The 18,497-nt window shown below is 42.5% G+C and overlaps 2 protein-coding genes across 3 annotated transcripts in view; one reads left to right on the top strand and one right to left on the bottom strand.

The window, feature by feature from the left end:
• Positions 1–18,497, top strand: part of mapk8ip2 (mitogen-activated protein kinase 8 interacting protein 2) — a 132,077-nt gene that overhangs the window by 58,401 nt on the left and 55,179 nt on the right. For both annotated transcript variants that reach the window (XM_071416658.1, XM_071416657.1), the window contains exon 2: positions 15,251–15,356. In XM_071416658.1, the coding sequence (XP_071272759.1) occupies positions 15,251–15,356 (106 nt within the window). The remainder of the gene's footprint in view (positions 1–15,250; positions 15,357–18,497) is intronic.
• On the bottom strand, positions 1,515–7,684 carry LOC139584607 (gastricsin-like). Its single transcript, XM_071416654.1, has 9 exons — positions 7,578–7,684; positions 7,173–7,314; positions 6,749–6,866; positions 6,326–6,444; positions 5,949–6,148; positions 3,175–3,291; positions 2,760–2,907; positions 2,500–2,598; positions 1,515–2,238 (listed from the first exon to the last, which is right to left on the bottom strand). Exons 1-9 carry the CDS (start codon positions 7,631–7,633, stop codon positions 2,074–2,076), a joined length of 1,164 nt encoding a protein of 387 aa, XP_071272755.1. The 5' UTR covers positions 7,634–7,684; the 3' UTR covers positions 1,515–2,073.

Below are 18,497 nucleotides of genomic sequence, written 5' to 3'. Positions count from 1 at the left end.
TCACAACTTCTGCCGAATTCGGTTCCTCTCCATGTTCGGGCGGTGTTCAGTGGTCGACGTCACCGGTCTTCTAGCCATCGCTGATCCATTTTTCATGTTCCAATTGTTTTGTCTTGTTCTCACACACACCTGGTTTCAATTCCCTAAGTACATGTTGTATATTTTCCCTCTGTTTCCCCCATGTCCTTGTCGGGAGTTGTTTATTTTGTAAGTACTCGTGCTATGTGTTACTGGTGCGCTACGGGTTTTGTACCCATGTGTTTGTTGTTTTGTATGCCATTAGTTTTATATATTAAACTGCTCCGGCTATTCACCAAGTTCTGCTCTCCTGCATTTGACTTCCCTGCCAACAGTTACGCACCCCGTACAATTTCCCTCTGATCCTCACACAGTCTCTTACAAATGGAGTAGAGAGCTGAGCCTCTGTTGGAACTAATGGACCACAGATATACAGATGTTTTATAGAAACTAAGAAAACAGGATGATGAGCTCATTTAAGCACTGTTGTGTCTGTAAACTGGGGTCCTGAAAACATAGAGAATAGTGCTGAACTTCTCTGTCTGCTTAGAGAGCAAAGCAAAAGATGGAGGGTGTGTGAGAGCTTGTGTCTTGTGTGTCTGGTGAATGAGGCACAGACCGAGACAGACAGTGACAGGCCATATCTCAGAGCAGGCTTCCCCAGGGTTGGAGCAATCTGTGTGGACATGAGTCAGAGAGATGCTCCCCTTTGAAGGGTGGAGGGGTCAGGTACATGAGGACTGGGGTTGAAATCCCAAACTAGTGTGTGTGTCACAAATGTGTGTGTACGTGTGTGTGTCTCTGCTCCTGACAATCAGTTTAAGCCAGTTTTTGATTGTGTGTGTGTGTGTGTGTGTGTGTGTGTGTGTGTGTGTGTGTGTGTGTGTGTGTGTGTGTGTGTGTGTGTGTGTGTGTGTGTGTGTGTGTGTGTGTGTGTGTGTGTGTGTGTGTGTGTGTGTGTGTCACAAACGTGTGTGACTCTGCTATCTCTGCTCCTGACATAATCAGTTTAAGCCAGTTGATGATGGTGTGGTGTGTGTGTGTGTGTGTAAAAACAAAAAAACACACACTTGTATGCATACGCATCCACACACACACACCGGCCCCTGACCATGTTACAGAGATAATGAGAGCTCGTTAGCAGAAGTGAAATGTTGAAGCTTTCAATGAAGTCGCTTTCACCGGGAGGATACTTTGGACTTAATGCCATTTAACAGATGGCATATTTGACTCTGTGATATTTTGGTATTTCTATAGGTATGATGTGTAGATGGTTGGATATATTTACAGGCTCAAATTGGGTAAGATGCTCTTGTTGTTTTTTGTTGCCGTTTCTGTTAACAGTCAGTGGTGAATGTGAGGTGTGATTTCAGTCTTACAGGCATCATGAGCTTGATGTGTCAGATACAGGGTTTCAAAACAAATAGGATTATTGTGCACTTCAATAGTTTATTCAGTCTAAATGGAAGCTAAACAAACACCAAATACATCCAGTCTTGAGATGAAATGCGTTTATTTGTCAAAAATCATATTTTCATATTTCACTGTATTTCTGTATGTCATTTTCTTTTTCACTCAACTCAGAATTGCAACTCAGCATCATGATGCAATCCGCAACATGGCTGAACCTGTGTTCACATCCGATGTTGTCTGGGAACTAGGAGGTTGTCATTGCAATGCCAGAGTAGAAAGGAAACAACCTTACACCTTACAGCTGAACTGAAGATATTAGCAGATGTCATCTAACAAAGACCACAGCTTTAACCCAATGATGTCCATGCTTGCTTTAACCCCACTGGACCAAAGACAAACTGACCCACAGTGGTTGTCATGGGTAATATGCGTATTATAATGACCAGAGCGGTTGCCATGGGTAATAGATGTATTATAATAACCAGAGAGGTTGCTATGGGTGATTCAGAATAGATGCCTTTGGTGATTGATGTTCTAGAATGGCCAGAGGTGGAATAGATTCTGTGTGAGGTTTGGGATGGTAGACTTCTAAGAACGGTCGGTGTCTGTGTTGGTTTGCGGTCATGGTCATGTTGGTCAGGTTTAGGCTGCGGTGGCAAAGCCCACTTGGTTGCTTGTGCGGTCGTAGACGGAGTAGTACTCCCTGAGGAATACATCTCCCAAAATCCACAGGGGCTGTCCGTTCTGGGACGGCAGGTAGGTGGGGATGATCCCCACGAAGCAGAACTGGTACCCACCCTGGTTGTTCTGGAGAGAGGAGAACACGCATGTTGAGTGCAATACACACACACACAGATAAACACACATGCATGCACATGCACTACTGACACAAGGCTTATGGCCTTCATTATCCTAACATCAGTCATAGATGATAACACACGGACAGACACACACACACACACACACACACACACACACACACACACACACACACACACACACACACACACACACACACACACACACACACACACACACACACACACACACACACACACACACACACACCTGCTGGATGTATGCAGATGGCGGCAGGGGGAAGCTGACTCCATTGATGGTGAAGGTGAGAGTAGGCAGGCTGTTGATCTGGTTACAGTTCACTGTGTACTACATCAACAAACAATTCAAAGACATGAGTGACACAAAACATCCCTGTACTGGTTAACTCTGTTCTGCACTGGTTTCCCCAAACTCTACTTTCTGGATTACACTGGTTTTTGGTGTCAGTTAGTATTGGTCTGTAATGGTTTATAATGGCTTCCTGCTACCTGTCCGTACTGGTCCTGCTGGGCTCCAATGGACTGCATCAGGGTTCCCATGATCTGTCTGGGTGCAGTCAGCATGGAGGTGCCTGTATCCACGATGGCCTGGCAGCCCTGCCCACACCACCCTGTCTCCTGACCGTTGATCTGGAACCTGGAGGTGTAACAGGGTTAGTGTTAGACAGACAGACAGACAGACAGACAGACAGACAGACAGACAGACAGACAGACAGACAGACAGACAGACAGACAGACAGACAGACAGACAGACAGACAGACAGACAGACAGACAGACAGACAGACAGACAGACTAGCATTGACAGCGGCCTTAGACATTTTTCACCCCAGCTTTTCCAGTCTCTTAGTGGTTCTGATGTCAGTGTATGGTTAAGTATGTTTAGTTGGTGTGGTTGATCCTGACCCTTGGATGCCGATTTGCCAGTATGTCTGGGAGGTGACGGGGGTCCAGTAGATCTGACCCTGATACTTGGTGTTGTCCACTTCTCCAAACGACAGCTCACTGCCCTGCTGGCCGTCCCTGCACAGAAAAAGAGTTTTAAGTCATCTAACAGTTTTACAAATAAAGTAGGTGGTTGGCAAGAAGATGGTTCACTCTTCACAGAAGACACTTCTCTCCTCAAAAATGTTATCTCTTATATCAGTGATACAGTTTCTGGAGCAGGAATAATGAATATAACATTGATTATATACATAATTAAGTAAGTACATAATTGAAGTATATTACCCAGTCATCTAGAAAGCGAACACATTGGCTTGCAGAAGGTTCTGTGATATCTGTGTGTATTTTATATTGAGGTTCGGTAGTAGTACATTATATGTGTGGTAAGTAAGTAGTGGTAGGGGTACAGATGTCGGATCTTAACTTTTTTGTCCTGCTGCATCAGGAAATACAAATGAGCCTTGTGGGTCCCTGAAAAAGAGCAGTTGTCTTTATCTCCATGCGGGGGCATTTGAGTCATTGGGATCAGGACTTGGTTTCAAAATAAATGTCTCTCTTTTTCACTGAAAAGCCATGCCTAGGTCATACACATCAACAACCGTCATTTTATATAGCATAACAACACAAGATAGATATTGGTCTCATCTAGGCTATGACATACAAGCTTTAAGTGTATCCTAAGTTCAAAATGTAGTTCTATCGTGGGGTGTGGTAGGGTGGGGTGGGTTAGGGTTGCTGACGTCAGCTCGCACATATAAGCCTACCATGTTGGCGTTGGTTCAATTCCGGCCCACAACTTTCTGGCACAATTAACTTAATCCCCCGATATACTCGATTTATTTACGCATTTTAAATATCGACAGTCCAGGGATATTTAACCCCTGATCTTGATAAGAAATGACCATATCAGACACTTTTGGATAACATAAATAGGAAACCAATAAAATTGTAACTATAGGCTACACCAACATTAGTGTCATGTCAATTCCCACAGTAGATACTTTATTTCTATTGCATGGAATGCTTGTCAAATAGATAAATCACCCTTAGTCTGTTCAAAAAGTACTCTGTTGTTCTGATTACAATACCAAACAGAGGGTGAACATATCTTGAAACACTTTGGACTAAGGTAACACTGACATCGTCTTTTAGGGAGCTGAAATGAAGTGAACAATAATGGTCGCTATTGAGATCAGCTGTGCGGGTGAATTTAGAGCGTATCGATAATTTAACGGGACATCAGCTGATGATAATCTAAGTGCCATCGATGGCTGCAATATGTCCCTTGTTTTTGATTATATTCCACTAGGCTACATTCGGAAGGCTACCCATTAGCCTCCATTATTACATTTCCCTGGCTGAGTTGATGAGCTGATTTGGGCCATCATCTGATTGACAAATGTAGGTCTGCTGTGGAACAATAAACTTTCCTCCAGTTTGGATGCTTGTCTGTGTTTTATAGTTCGGCTATGTATAATTTATAAAGTTCTAGTCTTTGGTGTGAATTGGAAGCCTGTATTGTGTGCCTTTAATATTTTATTTCTTAAAGCTGTCAAGATGTTTATACATTTGAGCCTATCCAAAGACCATTTCGTTGAGCTGAGATACTCTTCTTTGTGTAAAAAATCTGACTATTTGTTTAACTTTTTGAAAACATTTTTAAAAATGCAATTAACTTGAGGGTCTAATGTAGTGTCAGGCTGGTCACTAGATCACTCAGCACAGGGCGCAAACCCATGTGGTTCGGAGTGAGCTGCTTATGGCAGATCACAATGCTCTAGCGAGCATTATGAATATTCTGAATACTGATGATACATAGGCGCGTCATTTTGTATTATTTTGTTTGAAGCCTTCCCCAAACCATAGCCCTAAATTTAACCACTCTGAATTAATTCCTAAACTGTTAACCTTTGAGTTGTTTCTGTTATAATCCTGTAACCACGCAAAATTAATGCGTCAAAAATAGACATTGATCTATGAGTCAAAGAGCAGTGGGCCGAATTTGAACCCATGCCGACTCTGACATGTCTGTGCCGGGGTCAGTGGCTGTAACCGCTGGACCACACAGGATTTGAGGAAAACAACAATTAATTCTGCATATTACTTGACCTTCAACTGATAATAAAACTATTTATTTAAAACAACTGATTATCCCCAACAACAAAAAACATCTACCCTCTACGAATATGGCCGTTTATTATAATCCACATAAGAATTAACACGCCGTAGCCTTCACGTAGCCTACATAAGATACAATGTAGGTATGGTACTGCTTTGTATACAAACACGCTTCCAGCCGCCCACTGGAACAATTCTAAATAATTCTTCAGATATTCAAATCCTCCTTCTGCAGGATTATTTTACTCCTGTGATGAAAGCAGTCCAATTAAGATCTGACATCTGTAGTGGTATATGTGTGGTAAGTAGTGGTAGTGGTATAAGTGTGGTAAGTAGTGGTATTGGTATATATGTGGTAAGTAGTGGTAGTGGTATATGTGTGGTAAGTAGTGGTAGTGGTATATGTGTGGTAGGTAGTGGTATATGTGTGGTAAGTAGTGGTAGTGGTATATTTGTGGTAAGTAGGGGTAGTGGTATAAGTGTGGTAAGTATTGATAGTGGTACATATGTGGTAAGTAGTGATAGTGGTTTATGTGTGGTAAGTATTGATAGTGGTATACAGTATATGTGGTAAGTAGTGGTATATATGTGGTATAAGGGATGGTAGGAGTACTGACCTGGTCAGGTAGAACGCGAACAGGTTGGCCTGTAAAAGGTTCTGTGACATGATGTTGTCCATGACGGGAGTCTCTTGTCCTGCTGAGATGGAAGGGTAGGACAGGCCAAGGATACCATCAAACTGGGCCACAACAAAGGTCTGACCTGGCTCGTCAGTGCTCAGACCAATCTCCTGGTTGGTGAGGATAATACCACCGACCTAAAGAGGGGACAAACAACACACACACTCAGCATCATGGAAACACTTTGGTTTTATTAGAATGGAAGTACATGTACTGTTGTGGCTGTATCTGTTGTGGCTTTTTATTGCAGGTAGTGAAGAGTAACTGTGTTAGAAGTAGTTAAGTATTTGTAAGGTTGTTATGGTGGGACTCACGTTGACGGTGTCGTATCCGAAGACTCCACTGAGACTGCCGGTTCCGTAGGGCAGGTAGAACGTTTCCCCATTAGCTGAGTAGGTGGACGACTGCTGGGGGTTGAACTTTGTGTGGGTGTCTGCAGGAGGAAGGGACACAAACAACTTAGAGGAAATATACTGTCTACAATGTATTTATCTGGGAATGGTGTAGAAGTGATAATGGATTAAAATATCTCTGACAGTAGTAGTAGCAGTAGTAGTAGTAGTAGTAGATGTTCTGTAGTAGTAGTAGTACAGTAGTAGTAGTAATAGTAGTAGTAGTAGTAGTATAGTTAGTCATATTTATTGTTGAGGAAGTAGCAGTTCGTTGATACATGTAGGTTGTTGTAGTATTAGCTAGCAGTGGCTTTCATTGTCATGAAGCTATCCAGCTGTACTCACTGCAGGCCTGAGTGTTGCAGAGTACAGAGTCAACCCACAGGTTGGCAGAGCCAGTGTCAAACAACACCTGGAAGGACTGGGGGGGAGTACCGATGGTGATGGCTCCATAGTAGGTGGTCTGGAAAACACAACAGGGAAAATACAGCTGACAAAAGATAGAGGTGCTGCTAATACATTCAGACAACAACGCATCAGATCTAGAATGGTTGGCGTGGTTTAGACTCTACTTCATGGAGTTAGACGTTATCTTGACATGGTTGTTATCTCGTTAGACCTAGAATTCACATTTTCTACATTAGCATACATCATAGAACTTCATTCTGGTATATGAAAATAGACTACTGTGGACATAGACAGATATAGACAGGACATTGAGTAACATTCTAGATAGACCATACGCTTGGGTTTTAGAGCATGTACGTACGTCGGCGTAGTTGTTGATGTACATGGTGGTGGAGCCAGCGAACTCGTCAGGAAAGTATTTGAGAGCGGGGTCTTGGTAGGGCAGGTGTTCTCCCTTCTCCATCATTCTCTCACGGATTGACTTATGCTTCACCAGAGGGATCCTAGGGTAACAAGCACACAGATACACTCAGATTGTGATATGTGGTGAACTTTGCAAATGCATAGAGGGGGAGGGAGAGCGACAAGGAGTTATCATTGACTATGAGAGATGAGAAAAGAAAATTGTGTTTTAGGGAGAATGTAGGGGAAAAAGAGCAACTGGATGGAGTGAAAATGTGAAATAGAAGGAAACTGAGAGGCTATATTATTTGAAGTGAGAGAGAAAGGGAGATGTGGTATTGTATGTAGTGGTTGGAGTACTAACCTGTGGATTCCCTCAGCGAGCACAGCACATACCAGCACAATAACGAGATACTTCATGGTCACTCCTGAAATCACAGCCAGTGGTGGATACACCTTAGCTTGGGTCAGGACTGTTCTTATATACTGTACCAAACACACATATGTGCACACATGAATGCAAGCGGGTGTGATATGGGTACGCGTGAGTGTGTGTGTACACATCCCTTATCAGACTTAAGGAGGTGACTATCAGCTTCTTTTTCCCCTGACTCCACATTCTCTATTCAGTGTGCAGGCTTACCCCTACTCCCCTGTACCGATAGCAGCGCTAACCAAAACAGTACTATTAGTTTACTGAACCTTTATAAGGGAGATAACCAGATTAGATCAGATACAGGGCTCTACTTTAACAAACCAAACGCGGTGGTAAATCTTTTTGCTTACGGTAGCGCTATGGGTTCAGCGGTGTCAACAAAAAATAAATCACTGAGAATTTTTGCTCTGCTTCAAGATATTCAAATGAGCCTCATGAGTCCCTGAAAATTAGCAGTTCTATTTCTCTCAATAGGGGGTAGTTTAGTCATTGGGGTCAAGGCTTGCAATCAAAATTATGTTCTCTCTCGCTCCCTCAAACGCTAGGCCTAGGTCCTATTACTGCAACATTCAAATGTACAAAAATATATCTGAAATACAGCCATATACATCCACAACCGTAGTTTTATATAGCTTAATAACCCAAGATAGATATTGGTCTCCACTAGACTACAACATACACGTGTCTAGTGTATCTTAAGGTTATGAATAAACTGTCAACGTTTTGTTTAATTGTCGCCCGGGGTGTTCTAGCGGTTAGGGCCAGAACCATACAGTACCAGTCAAAAGTTTGGCCACACCTACTCATTCCAAGGTTTTTATTTATTTTTACTATTTTCTACATTGTAGAATAATAGTGAAGACATAAAAACTGTTAAATATGTCACGTTCTGACCTTAGTTCCTTTTTTATGTCTTTATTTTAGTTGGTCAGGGTGTGAGTTGGGGTGGGCATTCTATGTTGTTTTTCTATGTTTTGTTCTAGTCGTTGTATTTCTATGTGTTTGGCCTAGTATGGTTCTCAATCAGAGGCAGGTGTCGATCGTCGTCTCTGATTGAGAATCATACTTAGGTAGCCTGTTTTCCCACTATGGGTTGTGGGTAGTTACTTTCTGTTTAGTGTTTTTGTTTTGCACCTTACAGAACTGTTCATTTGTCGGTTTGTTGTTTTTGTTCAGTATTCATTTCTTTATTAAATTATTATGAATACGTACCACGCTGCACTTTGGTCCTCTTCTCCTTTCACCAATGACAACCGATACAAAATAACACATATGGAATCGTGTAGTAACCAAAAAAGTGTTAAACAAATCAAAATATATTTTATATTTGAGATTCTTCAAAGTAGCCACCCTTTGCCTTGATGACAGCTTTGGACACTCTTGGCATTCTCTCAAACAGCTTCATGAGGTAGTCACCTGGAATGCATTTCAATTAACAGGTGTGCCTTGTTAAAAGTTAATTTGTGGAATTTCTTTCCTTCTTGTTAATGCGTTTGAGCCAGTCAGTTGTGTTGTGACAAGGTAGGGGTGGAATACAGAAGATAGCCCTATTTGGTAAAAGACCAAGTCCATATTATGGCAAGAGTCAAAATCGAATCAAATCAAAGCAAATAGTGGTCACACCAGATAATGACTGGTTTTCTGATCCACACCCCTACCTTTTTTTTAAGGTATCTTTAACCATCAAATACAGTGGGGCAAAAAAGTATTTAGTCAGCCACCAATTGTGCAAGTTCTCCCACTTAAAAAGATGAGAGAGGCCTGTAATTTTCATCATAGATACACTTAAGCATTTCATAAGGTTTTTCATAAGCATTTCAAGGTCCTGGAGTGGCCTAGCCAGTCTCCAGATTTCAACCCCATAGAAAATCTTTGGAGGGAGTTCAAAGTCCGTGTTGCCCAACAACAGCCCCAAAACATCACTGCTCTAGAGGAGATCTGCATGGAGGAATGGACCAAAATACCAGCAACAGTGTGTGAAAACCTTGTGAAGACTTACAGAAAACGTTTGACCTCTGTCATTGCCAACAAAGGGTATATAACAAAGTATTGAGATAAACTTTTGTTATTGACCAAATACTTATTTTCCAACATAATTTGCAAATAAATGCATTAAAAATCCTACAAGGGGGGTCTTGTAGGCATTTTGAAAAGTTGAGTGAAACATACACCCCCGCATTTCTTCTTTCCGGAGAGTTCTTTATTCCACTCTGAATACTCTTTCTCCGCCGGTGGTATTTTGGAGCAGCCTCAAACAGCTCAAATAAGCAAAGAGAAATAACAGTCAATCATTACCTTAAGACATGAAGGTCAGTCAATCCCCAAAATTTTAAGAACTTTCACATTTTCTTCAAGTGTAGTTGCAAAGAAGTGCTATGATGAAACTGGTTCTCATGAGGACCGCCACAGGAAAGGAAGACCCAGAGTTACCTCTGCTGCAGAGGATAAGGTCATTAGAGTTAACTGCACCTCCAGATTGCGGCCCCAAAAAATGCTTCACAGAGTTCAAGTAACAGACACATCTCAACATCAACTGTTCAGAGGAGACTGCATGAATCAGGCCTTCGTGGTAGAATTGCTGCAAAGAAACCACTACTAAAGGACACCAATAATAAGAAGAGACATGCTTGGGCCAAGAAACACGAGCAATGGACATTAGACCGGTGGAAATGTGTCCTTTGGTCTGATGAAATTTTTGGTTCCAACCGCCGTGTCTGTGTGAGACGCAGAGTAGGTGAACGGTCGATCTCTGCATGTGTGGTTCCCACCGTGAAGCATGGAGGAGGAGGTGTGATGGTATGGGGATGCTTTGCTGGTGACACTGTCAGTGATTTATTTACAATTCAAGGCACACTTAAACAGCATGGCTTCCACAGTATTCTGCAGTGATACGCCATCCCATCTGCTTTGTGCTTAGTGGGACTATCATTTCTTTTTCTGCAGGACAATGACCCAAAACACACCTCCTGACACGCCTGCTCCCTCTCTTCCCCCCTGGCACTCGAGGGCGCCAGGCTCCCCAGCATTGCGCACTTCTGCCATCATCATTACGCACACCTGCCATCCCCCCGTCACGCTCATCAGTGATTATTGGACTCACCTGGACTCAATCAACTCTGTCCTTAACTTCCCTATATCTGTCTGGTTCCCCGCTCTGTTCCCTGCTTCTGTATTGATTGTCTTATGTCCTTGTATACCCATGTGCTGACATTGCTCCTGTCTTGTTTTATGTCTGTTCCTGAATAAATGTTTAACTCCCTGTACCTGCTTCTCATCTCCGGCGTAGGGCCTTACACCTCCAGGCTGTGTAAGGGACATTTGACCAAGGAGAGTGATGGAGTGCTGCATCAGATGACCTGGCCTCCACAATCACCCGACCTCAACCCAATTGAGATGGTTTGGGATGAGTTGGACTGCAATGTGAAGGAAAAGCAGCCAACAAGTGCTCAGTATATGTGGGAACTCCTTCAAGACTGTTGGAAAAACATCCCTCATGAAGCTGGTTGAGAGAATGCCAAGAGTGTGCAAAGCTGTCATCAATGCAAAGGGAGGCTACTTTGAAGAATCTAAAATCTAAAATATATTTTTGTTTAACACTTTTTTGGTCACTACATGATTCCGTATGTGTTATTTCATAGTTTTGATGTCTTCACTATTATTCTAAGTTGTAGAAAATAGTCAAAATAAAGAAATTAGTTGGTGTGTTGACACTTTTGACTGGTACTGTATATGTCTATTGTGTTGGCGTTGGTTTGATTCTAGCCCACACTCTTCTGGCACAAGTAACTCATTCCCCACGAATGGGTTGGTTTAGTTATACATTTCAAATATGGACAGTCTAGGATATTGTACCCCTGATCTTGATAATAAATGACCACACCAGGCACTTTTGGATAACATAAATAGGAAACAAATAATATAATAACAGTAGGCTACACCAACATTAGTTTACATTCATACAAAGTGTCGGGAAATTGCCACAGGAGATTTACCATGGTAAACCAGGAAAGATGATTTTGTTGAGCTGAGACACTTTTCTTTGATGTGTAAATTATCAGAGATTTTTTTTACATCATATTTGCACTTCTCCATAAATAGCAGAAGATATTCCATTGTATTTGAGCCATGTCCGTTCTCAACATAAACTCATGAACGGTGAATCTTGCTAATAAGTTTGGTTTTTAATCAAATTAAACGAAAAATAATCAATCTGTTTTTTAAAACAACAATATTTCGAAATAAGATTTGGTCAAAAACATGATATCATGAATCGAATGTCTTGTTCCATGAGCATAAGGCAATGTGTAAACATGTAGGACTAAGGGCTCTTCGACCTGAGGCATGGATGTTTTTCCTATCCATTGAACATAGTTTATTAAATAGTATACAGTAACCCTACACTAGGCCTAGTTATAACAAACATGTAGCCAATCTAGTTTTTGTTATTGACTTTAACATGGTAATATTTGTCTACACACATTCCATTCACATTTCTTAAATGCACTGCATATTTGAGCCATGAACAATTGGACAATGCCCAAACGTTAAACTCTATAATAATATTAGCCTACCATCACCATTTATATGGCCTGTTAGTGACCTTGCCATTTGAAAGGTAAACAACCCGGTCAATAGCCGAGGCTACCAAGGACACCGATCAGAAAAATAATGTCCAATATAAAGAAAAAACGTGAATGTCTGTTGACTGTTTTGCTGCTCATTATATTTGAATAAGACATTGGTTATAGGCTACTGATTAGGCTACTGTGCGCCTCCTCTAGCAAAATCGATGCCATAACCAACTGCGTTACTGCCAAGACCAGCGACCAGTGAGTATTAAATATCATCAGTAGCGCTGCTGGGAATTTGCACTTTGGCACACGTTTTTAAAGACACACCTACAATATTTCCACCCCTCCCACCTCAGCACAAGCGAGTTGATATAAAACAGGTAAATTACTGGCGCCAGGGTTGCAAAATAGCAGAGCACTGGCTTTTACAAGTCGAAATTGCCCAAGAATGTGTGTTTTACACTAGCATTGCCTTAACACCAGACAAAAATAGAGTCCACAGTGTTATTACTAATGGAATGTAGAAATACGATATGATCTGATGTTTAGTCAACATGGGTGAAATACTGTATACTGTTATGTTTTAATTACACTTTATAGGTGACTTTCAGGCAGACATCACACCACAATTGTACTACAATTCTGGAGCCATCAACTAAATAAACATTCCAATAGATGTAGCAATATTTTGGTGTGTGAAAGATGAGCGGTAGAGAGAGAGAAATGATAAAGAAAGAGAGAGATGAAAGAGAGAGGAGATAAAGAGTTTATACCTGTCTCTTTCAATTAAAAGTACATTTATTTGCAGTGGTGTAAAGTACTTAAGTAAAAATACTTTAAAGTACTACTTAAGTAGTTTTTTGAGGTATTTGTACTTTACTTGACTATTTATAGTTTTGATTACTTTTACTTCACTACATTCCTAAAGAGTGGAGATGTCCATTGTTTTGGCTGTGTCATAGGAAATCCCCTAGTACTACTGCATAATAAGCACTTAGTGTTGTTAGGTTCTTATTTTTCAGAGAAAATAACTCACGGACACTAGAGAAGCTTTAACCAAGTTTAATTCGTCCCAAAGGTTCTGTACAGCTGTATTCAGACAGCAAAACATTTCTCCCCATCACAGTTATATACATCCTACTTAAGAAACGCCTTCTCTCCATTCCTTACATCTTATTGTTCAACAGAAAGAGGGTAACAGGATACCAAACCCTTATTACTCCCTTAAGTTAAGGGAATCTGTCCAAACCTCCTGACCTCAACCCTCACCTCCTGACCTCAACCCCTCCTTCAACTAATCCACAGATATCCATCTGTCTTCCCTATATCGACACGTCGCTCTCCTCTCCTCCATCAAACACATTCCAAAGCCTTCTGGCTTCTACAGAGAACCCTTAACTTCTGACATAAAACCCATTCTCTTCCACTCCTTATCATTTAGTTAATATCTCAATTTTCAAAGTTTAGCCGTTTCCAACAGTGTTAATCAGTAATACAGATATAAAGCACAATACACTGAGATATGAACACCTCTCCAAGGTCATGAATAACAATGTGCAGGGAAATACTTCTCCAGATATTTACCAGATTGTCTATTTTAATGTTAACATAATTGGATATAGTTTCTACACACACTGATACAGAAACAACAGTCCTGTAAAGAGCGCTCACAACGGCCTGAATAGTTTATTTTCACACAGCACTGTGTGTGTGTGTGTGTGTGTGTGTGTGTGTGTGTGTGTGTGTGTGTGTGTGTGTGTGTGTGTGTGTGTGTGTGTGTGTGTGTGTGTGTGTGTGTGTGTGTGTGTGTGTGTGTGTGTGTGTGTGTGTGTGTGTGTGTGTGTGTGTGTGTGTGTGTGTGTGTGTGTTTATGAGCCCTGACTGAGTACTGTTGATAAGGTATGCAGTTCTGCCCTGATTTAGACAGTTATCTAGCTTCACATTTCTACCCCCGATGTATTTTCTGACTTACCCTGCTTCACTGTGGCTCTGTATACATCTGTACTAGGCCCTGTCTGGACTGTCCTGTCCTCACTAGAAAACCTGCAATGCAGCATTTCCCTCTGAGCCTCACACAGTCTCTTACCAATGGAGTAGAGAGCTGAGCCTCTGTTGGAACTAATGGACCACAGATATACAGATGTTTTATAGAAACTAAGAAAACAGGATGATGAGCTCATTTAAGCACTGTTGTGTCTGTAAACTGGGGACCTGAAAACATAGAGAATAGTGCTGAACTCCTCTGTCTGCTAAGAGAGCAAAGCAAAATATGGAGGGTGTGTGAGAGCTTGTGTCTTGTGTGTCTGGTGAATGAGGCACAGACCCAGACAGACAGTGACAGGCCATATCTCAGAGCAGGCTTCCACAGGGTCGGAGCAATCTGTGTGGACATGAGTCAGAGAGATGCTCCCCTTTGAAGGGTGGAGGGGTCAGGTACATTTATTTATTTTTATTTCACCTTTATTTAACCAGGTAGGCTAGTTGAGAACAAGTTCTCATTTGCAACTGCGACCTGGCCAAGATAAAGCATAGCAATTCGACACATACAACAACACAGAGTTACACATGGAGTAAAACAAACATACAGTCAATAATACAGTAGAACAAAAGAAAATGAGGTACGATAAGGGAGTTAAGGCAATAAATAGGCCATTGTGGCGAAATAATTACATTATTGCAATTAAACACTGGAATGGTAGATGTGCAGAAGATGAATGTGCAAGTAGAGATACTGGGGTGCAAAAGAGCAAGATAAATAAATAAATACAGTATGGGGATGAGGTAGGTAGATAGATGGGCTGTTTACAGATGGGCTATGTACAGGTGGAGTGATCTGTGAGCTGCTCTGACAGCTGGTGCTTAAAGCTAGTGAGGGAGACATGAGGACGGGGGGTGAAATCCCAAACTGGTGTGTGTGTGTCTCTGCTATCTCTGCTCCTGACATAATCAGTTTAAGCCAGTTTATGATGGTGGGTGTGGTGTGTCTACTATCTATGTGTACTTTTAACGTTCTCCCTCCTGTTCTTCCAGGCCTTCCCATGACATTAGTCTTGAGGAGTTTGATGATGAGGATCTGTCTGAAATCACAGACGACTGTGGAATAGGACTCAACTATGACTCTGATCCCTATGAAAAGGTAGGACACAAACACACACGCATACATACACATGCAAGAATGCACACAGACAAACGCACAGGCACACGCACACAAATGTAATGTAGTGAAACAGCAGGTCTGTAATTAAAATAACTTTTCTGGTGGCTATTCTGCTCTCATCATTAAATAGATTAACTTGCAGATGGCTACAAACTACTGCTGCAAACTACTAAACTCTCCTCATATAGAATACAACAAAAATACTTCTGTTTGGCTTGCTGTTTGGGGTTTTAGGCTGGGTTTCTGTATAGCACCTTGTGACAACGGCTGATGTAAAAAGGGCTTCATAAATACATTTAATTGATTGATGACTTCCTACACATTTGAAGCAAAGCAACTTGTATGTCAGACTGTTCGTGTTTCTTTGTGCGGCTGTGTCAACACATGGTGCTCATGGCTTTTATTAACAGTTGCTATTGGTGACTGCCGCTCCCCTTAGGTAGTTAATAACAAGTAGAGAGAGAGGGTGAGATAGAGAAAGATCGAAAATGAGAGAGAGAGAGAGAGAGAGAGAGTGATAGACTCTGCCAATGTATGTGTTGCTCTGCTTATCTCTTATATAAGTGGCAGTGTAACTAGCTGTTAATACCTGTGTGACCAGTGCTGCCATCATTACATTAGTGACCTTATAGATGCACTAAGCACAGCCCTGCTCTTTCATTTCCATCCTATCGACATCAGCTCCAACATCAGAGCAGAATATGAGTGGTATTGTACTGTAATGTACAACTCAGATCCCCTCTTAGAGACCGAGATCTGGTAGGAATAATCCAGTCCTGTACTACTGGAGAAGCACTGGGTCTGTTTCCTCTCTATCATATCTCCCCCTCTCTCTCCCCTGTTCTCTCCATCTTTGTCTCCCCCTCTCTCTCTCTCCCTTCCCCCTCTCTCTCCCCTGTTCTCTCCGTCTTTGTCTCCCCCTCTCTCTCTCTCCCTTCCCCCTCTCTCTCCCCTGTTCTCTCCGTCTTTGTCTCCCCCTCTCTCTCTCTCCCTTCCCCCTCTCTCTCCCCTGTTCTCTCCATCTTTGTCTCCCTCCTCTCTATCATATCTCCCCCTCTCTCTCCCCTGTTCTCTCCATCTTTGTCTCCCCCTCTCTCTCTCTCCCTTCCCCCTCTCTCTCCCCTGTTCTCTCCGTCTTTGTCTCCCCCTCTCTCTCTCTCCCTTCCCCCTCTCTCTCCCCTGTTCTCTCCGTCTTTGTCTCCCTCCTCTCTCTCCCTTCCCCCTCTCTCTCCCCTGTTCTCTCCGTCTTTGTCTCCCCCTCTCTCTCCCTTCCCCCTCTCTCTCCCCTGTTCTCTCCGTCTTTGTCTCCCCCTCTCTTTCTCCCTTCTCCCCCGTTCTCTCTGTCATTGTCTCCCCCTCTCTCTCTCCCTTCTCCCCCGTTCTCTCTATCTTTGTCTCCCCCTCTATCTCCTGAGGGATGTGAATGTTTTATTTGTGTGGCTCTGAGCCATGGCTGCAGCACAGGGTGAATGATCCAGTGCAGTTTGCTGCTATGCAGAGACAACCTTCCTCCTCCCTCATCATTTCCTTCTACCTCTCCTCCCCTCTCTCCCTTGTCTGCCCATTCCTTCCTCCGTGCTATGCAGAGCTCCGCTCAGAGAAAATCTTCCTCCTCTTTTCCTCCCTCGAATCCCCACTGTATGTGTATGGATACAGGGATACAGGGATACAGGGATTAGAGAGAGAGAGAGAGAGAGAGAGAGAGAGAGAGAGAGAGAGAGAGAGAGAGAGAGAGAGAGAGAGAGAGAGAGAGAGAGAGAGAGAGAGAGAGAGAGAGAGAGAGAGAGAGAGAGAGAGAGAGAGAGAGAGAGAGAGAGAGAGAGAGAGAGAGAGAGAGAGAGAGAGAGAGAGAGAGAGAGAGAGAGAGAGAGAGAGAGAGAGAGAGAGAGAGAGAGAGAGAGAGAGAGAGAGAGAGAGAGAGAGAGACACACAAACACAGTCATATTTATAGATGTCCACTCTCTCCACTGTCATCAAGGATCAGATTGTAGTCGTTCAATTTATTTGGGTTATCATGACCTCTTCTTATTGATCTGGTGATGTTTTACTGTAGATAAATGATGTCACATGTCAATGTTTAGATGTCCTCAATGGAGTAATACTGTTATGAGTACATTATGATATCATACATTTTTTTTTTAAACACTACCATTTACACAAGCTTAACTCTGGTCGGAATCAGCCCATATGAGCTGTGATGGGCTTCTTGCTGTAGCTGTGCTGTTGTGTTATGAGATAACCCAACGGTGCAGATAACCCAACGGTGCACACAGTCCCAGTCTGCTCAGTTCAAAGATGTGTGGGTGTATGCCAGAGATGGTGTTACTCTGTGTTATGTTACATAATCAACCCCACCCCCACCACATTGCTCATCCCCACAGAAACTAATCCTGCTGACATCAGACCAACACTCTGGATTAAACACAGAGCTTCAGAGTTTTTGCGTGTGTGCGTTTCAAGTTGTTGTCCTGTTGGAAGGTGAACCTTCGCCCCAGTCTGAGATCCCGAGTGCTGTGGAGCAGGTTTTCATTAAAGATCTCTCTGTACTTTGCTCCGTTCATCCTTCCCTCGATGCTGACTAGTCTACCAGTCCCTGAGCTAAAAAACTTCCCCACACCATGATGCATGCACCATTATTCATAGAGCTCAGAGTGACCATTGGGTTCTTGGTTACCCTGACCAAGGCCCTTCTCCCCTGATTTTTCAATTTGGCTGGGCGGCCAGCTCTAGGAAGAGTCTTGGTGGTTCCAAACTTCTTCAATTTAAGAATGATGGTGGCCACTGTGTTCTTGGGAACCTTCAATGCTGCAGAAATATTTTGGTGCCCTTCCCCAGATCTGTGCCTCGACGTATTCCTTTCTCAGAGCTCTACAGACAATTCCTTCAACCTCATGGCTTGGTTTTTGCTCTGACATGCACTGTCAACTGTGGGACCTTACATATACAGGTGTGTGCTTTTTCAAATCATGTCCAATCAATTGAATTTACCACAGGTGGACTCAGTCAAGTTGTAGAAACATCTCAATGATGATCAATGGAAACAGGATGCACCTGAGCTCAATTTCGAGTCTCATAGCAAAGGGTCTGAATACTTATGTAAATAAGGTATTTCTGTTTTTA

Source organism: Salvelinus alpinus, chromosome 9 (genome assembly GCF_045679555.1).
Source record: "Salvelinus alpinus chromosome 9, SLU_Salpinus.1, whole genome shotgun sequence".
NCBI lineage: Eukaryota > Metazoa > Chordata > Actinopteri > Salmoniformes > Salmonidae > Salvelinus > Salvelinus alpinus.
This window is presented reverse-complemented; position numbering and strand designations above follow the sequence as displayed.

Coding starts and splice junctions, on each gene's coding strand:
- LOC139584607 (XM_071416654.1), bottom strand. CDS start 7,633: ATGAAGTATCTCGTTATTGTGCTGGTATGTGCTGTGCTCGCTGAGGGA. Junction 7,315..7,577: donor CTCGCTGAGGGAATCCACAG/GTTAGTACTCCA, acceptor TTGTTACCCTAG/GATCCCTCTGGTGAAGCATA. Junction 6,149..6,325: donor TCGGATACGACACCGTCAAC/GTGAGTCCCACC, acceptor TCCCCTCTTTAG/GTCGGTGGTATTATCCTCAC.